Source organism: Neopelma chrysocephalum, unplaced genomic scaffold (assembly GCF_003984885.1).
Source record: "Neopelma chrysocephalum unplaced genomic scaffold, ASM398488v2 Primary Assembly neopelma1_88476, whole genome shotgun sequence".
In the NCBI taxonomy this organism is placed as follows: Eukaryota; Metazoa; Chordata; class Aves; order Passeriformes; family Pipridae; genus Neopelma; species Neopelma chrysocephalum.
The window spans coordinates 1-9,073 of NW_020917656.1; the positions used below are offsets into that span (position 1 = coordinate 1).

The 9,073-nt window shown below is 50.8% G+C and overlaps 1 protein-coding gene and 1 long non-coding RNA gene across 2 annotated transcripts; one reads left to right on the forward strand and one right to left on the reverse strand.

Annotated features, from left to right (window-relative positions):
- Positions 1-1,255: 1,255 nt before the first annotated feature.
- Positions 1,256-2,191, reverse strand: LOC113979743 (olfactory receptor 14J1-like; the record flags this gene model as incomplete). The annotated part of the gene is given in 2 exon segments (XM_027707041.1): positions 1,256-1,273; positions 1,276-2,191. Coding segments are annotated over 2 exon segments (928 nt in total), but the record flags the coding sequence as incomplete, so codon positions are not given.
- A 4,593-nt stretch (positions 2,192-6,784) lies between these two features.
- LOC113979744 lies at positions 6,785-7,445 on the forward strand. The gene is made up of 3 exons (XR_003537963.1): positions 6,785-6,808; positions 7,064-7,197; positions 7,407-7,445. It is a non-coding gene; the product is annotated as an uncharacterized LOC113979744 (long non-coding RNA).
- The last annotated feature ends 1,628 nt before the right edge of the window (positions 7,446-9,073 follow it).

Sequence of the window (9,073 nt, forward strand, 5' to 3'; positions counted from 1 at the left end):
CTCTGGAGTCAGCGTGTTCTTGGGCAGCACAACTGATCTCAGACCAGCAAGTTTCCCACATTTTGCTTTGCCCCCTCTTTTCCCCAGGGACAGGGCAGCCTCTTTCCATGGCCCCTCTGCTCACACAGGGTGTCCTGCTCTTCTCCTGGCACATCCCATCTCCCCACAGAGCCTTTCCCCAGGGGAACACGTCTGTGCTGGCCTGAGCAGCCCTTCCTGCACCCCCTGCCCGTGCTCCCCACAGCCCCCGAGCTGGGGGGGCTGCTCTGCAGAGCACAGGGGCCGTGGGGCCTGGGGCCATGGGGGACTCTGTTGGGCTGTGCTGCTCAAGCTGGGAGGCAGAGCCAGCTGATGGTGCTCCCTGCCACTGACCACCTCCCACAGACGCTCCTGTGTGGCCATGGAGGGGGCTCAGAGGGGCCCTGGGCCCTGCCTTGTTCCAGAGCTGGGACATGGCTTTGGGGGCTGCTCTTGATTGACCTGGGGAAGTTCACTGAGGTCAAGAGAAGTCACTTGCAAGAGTTTTCCTTCTACCTGCTGTGTCCCCTGGGCTTGCAGAGCTCAGTTTGCCACTTCACAGCAAGATTTAGTACTTGATCTCTGGGTGACTCCACCCTGGGCAGGATTCTGCTCCAGGGCTCCATTCCCTGCTGATTGGATGGGATGGGCTGTCCCTGGAGATCCTCTGTGCTCTCCTGCACTTCCTGAGTTCCTGCAGACAAGTCCTCACCTGCCATCAGAGCCCTCACAAGCTGCAGAGCCCCAGGCAGGTGACTTGGAGATCATTTGTCATCTCCGTTGGCCATCGGTCACCAACAAACAACATCTGAACCAGCCCTCAGTCCCTGAAGTCCCAGTGTGTCCCTGACCTCACTGCACTGTCTCCATGGAGAAACAAGCAAAGCAACAAGACTTTTGAGAGTCTGTTCCTTTATTACACTCAGAGATTGTGATTCCTCCTGTATAACTAACACAGGGAGGATGTTTGACAAATACCTTGCTGCACAAGCTTTTAATTTATTTAAATCCACACAAAGCATGATTCCTGATTAGTACATTTTGTGGGTCAAAAAAAAGAGGTACAGAGTGAATTACAAGGGATGAAGAATAAAATTTCAGTGTTAATGGCATGAACAGAGGGAAAAAACAGGATAGCCCCCCAATCCCACCACTATCAAAAGCTTTAGAAGGCAGGCTGAGCCCAAAATGTGTTACACAATGAGTGTTCTGCAGAAGAAAAGATGCAGTTCATTGCTTCTGAAAAGCATCCAGTCACCATTTTGCTTATGGCATCCTTGAGCTCCTGGTTCCTGAGGCTGTAGATGAGGGGGTTCAGTGCTGGAGGCACCACCGAGTACAGAACTGATAGTGCCAGGTCTAGTGCTGGGGAGGAGATTGAGGGGGGCTTCAAGTAGGCAAACATGACAGTGCTGACAAACAGGGAGACCACGGCCAGGTGAGGGAGGCAGGTGGAAAAGGCTTTGTGTCGTCCCTGCTCAGAGGGGATCCTCAGCACAGCCCTGAAGATCTGCACATAGGAGAACACAATGAAAACAAAACACCCAAATGCTAAACAAACACTAACCACAATGAGCCCAATTTCCCTGAGGTAGCCTGAGTGTGAGCAGGAGAGCTTGAGGATGTGTGGGATTTCACAGAAGAACTGGCCCAGGGCATTGCCCTGGCACAGGGGCAGGGAAAATGTATTGGCTGTGCGCAGCAGAGAATAGACAAACCCAGTGGCCCAGGCAGCTGCTGCCATGTGGGCACAAGCTCTGCTGCCCAGGAGGGTCCCGTAGTGCAGGGGTTTGCAGATGGCAACGTAGCGGTCGTAGCACATGACGGTGAGGAGATAATACTCTCCTGAGATGAAGAAGAGAAAGAAAAAAGCCTGTGCAGCACATCCCATGTAGGGGATGGTTCTGGTGCCCCAGAGAGAGTTGTGCATGGCTTTGGGGACAGTGGTGCAGATGCAGCCGAGGTCTGTGAGGGAGAGGTTGAGCAGGAAGAAGCCCATGGGGGTGTGCAGGTGGTGGTCGCAGGCTACGGCACTGAGGATGAGGCTGTTGGCCAGGAGGGCAGCCAGAGAGATGCCCAGGAAGAGCCAGAAGTGCAGGAGCTGCAGCTCCCGCCTGTCTGCGAATGCTAGGAGGAGGAACTGGGCCATGGAGCTGCTGTTGGACATTTGCTACCTCTTGGTGTGGGGCACTACTCGAAGAGGAAATATCAGCGATATGTTAGCAAAGAACTTTCTGAGAAAAACCAAAGCCATTTCCCAATATCCCCCTCCCTGCTACACTCCCTCACCTGTTTTGCTTTTCTAGGAATCTCTCCTTCAGCTCCATGGCTGGAGCCCTGGTTGGGGCTCACTACATCTTCCAGGAGGAGCAGACCCTCTGCCCACTGGCTGTGAGGGTTCAGCCCTGCTCTGCACAGGTGGGGTCATGGGCATGGTGGGGACAAGGGACCCGTCCTGGTGTTCAGCTGTGTCAAATGAAACTGCTCCCAATGCAAAAGGGCTTGTCAGCTGTGCTGTGAGGATGATTTGCATCCTCAATGGCAGCTCCCAGCTTGGAAGGACACCTCAGAAAAGAGCCAAGTGTCCTAATGACGGTGTCTGAATGAGGGAAAAAGAGCTCCTTACCCAGGCCCACAGACTTCACTGCCCACAGCCCCACAGGGCAGAGGACAATGGGAATGTCTTATTCCCAGGGACACCCCTGCCATAGGGGAATCCCAGGATCAGTGTTGGACTGTGTAGCTTGAACTTCCCTCCCCATGAGCCTGACTGAGAGAAGGAGGGCACAACCTCAGGACCACAGGCAAGCTGAGAACCAAGGAAATGCACAGGGAGGGTCCAGCTGGGAGAGGCCAGGGCAGAGCCCACTGGGCACTCAGGGCAGCGTCACCCTGAGCCAGCTGTGCCACCTCCCAGACACCAACAGTGCCAGCAAGTTGTTCTCAGCCCTGGGCAGCTCCTCAGAGTTCCCTCTGGAACTCAAACCACCAAGCATGTGGCTTGAGGGCTTGAGAGCTTGAGAGAAATCCCTCCTTGGACCTTCCCCTTGAAGGATCCCCTGGAAGATATCCTGGCGTGCTCTGGTTCTGTGAGCAGCCCTGACCCGTGAAACTCTCACTTGATAGCAGAAGAAACCTGCCCTGCCCTGCCAGGCTTTGCTCTTTCCACCCCCAGCCTCTGCCCAGCCCTGAGGGAGCTCCCCAGCCCGGCTGAGAGCTGCCCCTGGCAGTGGCAGAGCTCCTGCCCCGGCACAGCCCTGGGCCGCAGGACCCTGCTCTGCAGGACAGCTTGGGGCAGCCTGGGTGGCACAGCCCAGCTTCACAGCCCTGCAGCCATCCCTGGGAGAAGGGAACCCAGCTGGGATGTGCCTGGGATGGTGCAACAGGAAGTGGGATGTGCCAGCGTTAGGAGATCTTTGCACCAACTGCAGACACATTGCCCTTCATGCTGACTTACCGGGAGGAAGCCTGGAAAGATTCCTCCTCCAGTGGATCTTACTCTCGACTTCCCTCCCAGCCCAGGCTGTGTGTAACCTCTCTCTGCCTTGCTTTTGTGCCCTGGGTGCAGCAGGCAGCGCCCTCAGCCCTGCTGGGCTGTGCAGAGGAGCTGCTCACCAGCAGAGCTGTCTCTTTGAAGCTCTTCTTGCTTGCCAGGAGCTCCCTGTGTGCCAGGAGCCCGGCCCAGCTCAGCAGCACAGCAACAGCCCCAGGCTTTTAATGACCCTCGGGGGGCTTTGATGTTGTTTACATGAGTCTCAGTCCCTGAGAGTAAGTTCAAACAACTTTTCAAGAAGTCAAAGTGAGATTGAAATACTGAAGTTTCTTGGACTGTTAATGGGTCCCACTGAGGGATAAGAGTGAGAAAGTGTCCCCAGATTCCAGTTAGAACAGAAAACTGCAGACAGTGATGACAAGGATGGACAAGTAAGGGAAAGTTGTCTCTAATGCTGAATAAACATTGACTTGTTTCCTTAGTTTAACGGGCCAAGCCCTGACCCCCAGTCCCTGGGAAGGGACATCCTGTCCCTGCCTCATTCCTCAGGGCTCTTCCTGGGGCACTGGGATGTGGGATGTGCAATGCCAAGGGCAGGACCATGGGGTGGCACCTGCCAGGCTGCTGAGCAGGGACAAGGAGGCCATGAGGCCCCAGGGCTGCAAGGACCACTTGTCTCCTCCTGGCATCAGGGGCACAGACAGCAGCCATGGCCAAAGGCCTGCAGAAGGTGGCTCTGTCAGGGCCTTTCAGCTTCTCCCCCTCCCTCTCTCCTCTCCAGCCCAGGCTGTCCTACGGTGTCCATGCCCTGCCCCTTTCCCTGCAGACTGTCGTTGTAGCGTCCACGTGGACGCTGCCCTTATATGATAAGGAATCATAGCACGCTCTCTGTGAGGTGGTAAACAAAAGCTTTATTCAAACAATGCGCGCCTTTTTATACCTTGATCCCACGTGACTCTTAACCAATAGGAGGGTCTGGCTCTGCGCATGTCCCCTAGCTTCGGTGCCTACCTGTTGCACCTCGGGACATGTTCCCTACATGTCGTCATCCCCCCGGCTGCCCCATCCAGACAAAGATTCCCACCTGCAGACTGAAAGCACACCGGGCAAAACTCCCACCGTGGCAAGCTGTGGGAAAGGAAGCAAGTCCTTGTACACGTGCCAGCCCAAGCTGTGGGAACAGCATCTACCCCCCTGAATACCTGGGGCTTGGGCTGTATAAAAGTGATACCCCAGAAGCACAACTTGGGGACCCTCCACTGAGCAGAGCAGGGTGAAGAAGGACCGGCAGGAGCCTCAGGGATCTACATGGTCTGATACATTTACTTCATCTCTGTCACTCTCTCACTCTCTTTCCACCACCTCCTTCTTCCCTCTCTCTCTTTCTATTTCTTTCTCTCTCTCTACCTCTTATGTACTGTTAGATCAAACCTGGACTGCTGACTTTGGCACATGGTCTCCTTTGCAGCTGAATTTGGGCAGAGGCGTCTTTTAATAATGGGAACCTGACAGTATCCATGAGGTTTTACAGTGTGGGAATGGCCACTAGATTCCATGAGGTTCCACAGAGTCACAGGGTCCATTTGGCTTCATAAGGCTCTGTAGTGTGATAATGGACCCTTGATTCCATGAGTTTGCAAAATGTCTCAGGACTCCTTTGGTTCTAGGAGGCCCCTTGGTTCCATGAGATTCCACAGTGTCCCAGGAATCCTTTGGTTCCATGAGACCCTGCAGTGTCACAGTGGCCTAGTAATTCCATGTGGTTCCACATTGTCCTGATGCCAATTTTATGCCCCAAGAAGCACCTAAATAAACTGCTCAGAGACAGAGTTGAAGTCTTTGAGTAGCGAGGTATTTATTTGCGACGTCGGAGAGCCGCCAGCTCTGCCCCAACAGTTCACAGCTGGGCTTTTATACAATATTTGCCAAGCAATTGCATCATAAATACGAATATTCATAACATTGCAACATCTACTTTTAATATTCATAACAGGCGGAGTTGAGGCGGAGCTGGGGGCACGGTCTTCAATTTGGGGAGAATTCGAAGGGTCGTTTCTGTTCTTCGGCCTCACAAGCCCCCGGCCCTTTTTCCATACTCATCATGAACTTTGTGAACTTTCCTATTTTTGGCGGTTTCCTACTGTGTTTGGCAGTAGTTTTGGATATCTGGCAGGGGTACCTAGACCTTGGCTCATCTTCCTTCTTTATCTATCTTTGTTTTCCTTTCTATATGCCTATTTTAGCATTTCAGCTTCCTCTGTTTTCCTGTGTACTTATGCTTCTGTTCCTTTGTGTCAACGTGTCCCGCATACTTTAAAGAATTATTACCTCCACTGTTTCTAAGACTAAGTTCTCTATGATTTTGCTTAAAGCCTGCATCCTGAATTTAACTCTCTGGTTCTCAGATTACTACGTTATATTTGCCTTCCAGGCCTTACCTTGCTTCAGTATCCCATCTAACCCTGCCCTCTTTCAGTTTTAAAACCATTGCCCCTTGTCCTGTCCCTCCAGGTCCATATAGAAACTCCCTCTCCCTCCTTTTTATAAGCCCCCTTCCCTGGTGGGGTGTCTTCAGCTCCTCCCAGGACCTCTGTGTGTGTCTGTATCTATCTTGTATCTATCTATATTTATAGACAGTATATATTTTAATACATTTCTATCCATACATTTATACCCAGATATTTATACACTGTAAATATTAATGCACACCTATCTACACAATGATGTTAACTTTGTGTCCAGACCCACCCCTTCCCCTCTGTAACCTTTTTGGGGGGTTTATTCCTCGGGATTTCCAGGGTCTCAGTTTCAGTGGAGCAGATCTTTCCCACCTGGATCTTTGTTAAATCAACTTCAAGGTGGCCAATCTGAGCCGCTGCAACCTGGCCTGTGCCAACCTGTGCTGTGCCAGCCTGGAGAGGGCTGACCTGTCAGACTCTGTGCTGGATGGAAGAGCTGCTGCAGCTTGGGAGGGCTGGGCTTGTGTTAACAGAGAGGAGCTGGAACAAACAGAGCGGTGTAAAACATTGAGTTCTTAAATAGATTCTAGAGTTGTTCTGGTTCCTAAAGCTTTCACATTTCCTCACAGTAATGATTTAATGGGATTGACTCCCAAAGCAAAAATTAAAAGTGTCTTCTTGATTGTCTTTGGTGTTGTTCTTCCGGCTCTCAGTGACTCCTGTCTGTGCCAGTGTGCCAACCTGCCAGGGGTGAAGATGCTGCGCTCCAATGCAGAGGGAGCGTCCCTGAAAGGCTGCAACTCTGAGGACCCATCAGGCCTTAAAGCTCATCTGGAAGGTAAGAAGCTTTTGCCTTGTGAATCTGTGCCAACTGAAGCCTGTGCTTGTACATTTCTGTGGCCCAGAAAAGTTCCAGCTGTGGTTTGTACAACCCTGAGAAGGGCCCACAAAGGCTGCACTGAGTCTGTGACCATCTCAGCCCGAAATCCCCTTGTCCTCCTCCAATTCACACAGCTCTGAGGCAGCACCAGTGTGGAGCTGCTGTGTTTCTGACTGTTTTTCCTCACAGAACTCCTTTCTGTGTGTGTTCCAGGTGCCAGCCTGAAAGGAGTGGCCATGGAGGGCAGTCAGATGACAGGAATTAGCCTCCGAGTTGCAACGCTGAGAAATGCCAAACTAAAGAACTGTAACCTCAGGGGAGCAACGTTGGCAGGAACTGATTTGGAAGTGAGTTGGGATTTCTTTTCCATCCTATTCCTTCCTATCCTATAGTCAGCTAGTAATTTGGGGGATTGCTGGCTTTTGGCTGACCTCTCCAGCTTCAGACTACAATGGAGTTCAGGTAAATGGACTTCAAGTAAAGCTTTGAACAGAGTTCTGGGTGCATTCCATTGACACTTCTTTTGCTTTTCCCCTTCAGAATCGTGACCTATCAGGTTGTGACCTCCAGGAAGCCAATTTGAGGGGCTCAGATGTGAAAGGAGCCATCTTTGAAGAGATGCTGAACGTGTCCCAGAGCGTCAGATAGGGAAGAGAACACATCAAAGAGGAAGGAATCCAAACATTTGTCGTGACTTTCTTCACCTCCTCCCCTTCCTGAGTTAGAAGGAATGGTTATTAGACAACTTCCATTTGCAGTAGTGCCTAAGTAGACTCTTTCTGATCACTTTTGGGGAGGGAATTTTTGTTTCAGAGGTGGAAAGAGAGAGTTTCTCCCTTTGTGAAGAGAGTGAGGAAGTGGTGTGGTTGTGAAACCAGAAAGTGGGGCTGGTTTGGGGGGAGGGTTCAAGACTTTCATTGTTTAGCATTGCCTGACTTTGGAATGCATTTTAATTTCTAAAGCACAACATATGCAATTCTATTTATTAAGTCTGTAGCTGCAACACGAATAGAAAATGTTATTGCTGTATAGTAGCAAACAAAGTTGAGGTTTACAGGTAGACAAGTGTATTTACAGTCAGTGTCTTCGTTCCTGCAGGGTGTTAATGCCAGGGGTGGTCACACAGTGCCCACAGGATGTGTTCAGGTCTCTGCTGGGGTGGAAACAGTGGGGAACTGTCCTCAGAGGTCCTAAATTGCTGTGGAGTAGTTGGAGTGCAGGGTTAGAGCAGCTTTATCACCTCAAATGTGCAGAGGAAGCTGCTGCCCCTGCAGGGACCTGCCCAGAGGCCGGATTGAGTTCCCCCTAGAAGATCCCTGGGCAGAAATGGGATGTCTTAGTTAATGCTCTCCAAAGGAGTGTGAAATTGCACTATCAATCCCAGCTGAGAAGAAAAATTCCCCTGCTTCCACATGTCCTGACCGCTCCAGACTGGAGTTCCTGTAGCTTTTTCCTTCTTTCTTGGGAATTCAATGGACAGAGGAAAACACAGAACTGTCCCCAAAGCAGAGAGAAGCTCTGGGGCCACAGCACCTGCTCCCCCCTCTTCTCATCCCTTCAGTAGATGAAGAAATGACCCTGTTTCCCCTCAATGTGCTATGCAAATCCTCCTTGAAAGCATGGGCATAATCCCATTTGCCAGCCAGATCCACTCTGGGCTGCTTAAAGTGGCTGTAAAAGCATCTTGCCTGGGGCCAAGTGCCCCTTCCACACTTGCTTTAGCTGTGGAAAAAAGCAGGTGTGAGCACCCTTCATGTCTCTGTTTGTGATCTTGGGAATCTTCACGAACCTGGAACAGTGGCAGATTATCTGTTGTCATAAGATATGTAGGTGGAGATTGTTTTGATATGTGTTTAAAACTTCCTTGAAAATACAACTGATAGAAAACAATGTTAAAAAAAAAGAAAAAGGAAAAAAAGAAAAAAGTAAATAAAAAGAAGAAAAGGAAGAAAAAAGAGGAAAAGGAGAATGAAAGAGAAAAAAAAGACAGGAAAACAGGAAAAATGTGACAAATAATAAAATAGAAAGAAAAAAAAGGGGGGGAAGGAAGCAGAAAGAAAAAAGGATAGAAAAAAAAGAAAAAGAAAAGAGAAAAGAAAAAGACAGAAAAACAACAAAAAAACCGTATTAGCCTCGCTCCACTCACGTGCAAATGGCCGCTATGATCCACCGCAAAGACTACAACTCCCGTGGTGCTCCGCGCAAGGCGCAGGCGCGGAGGCA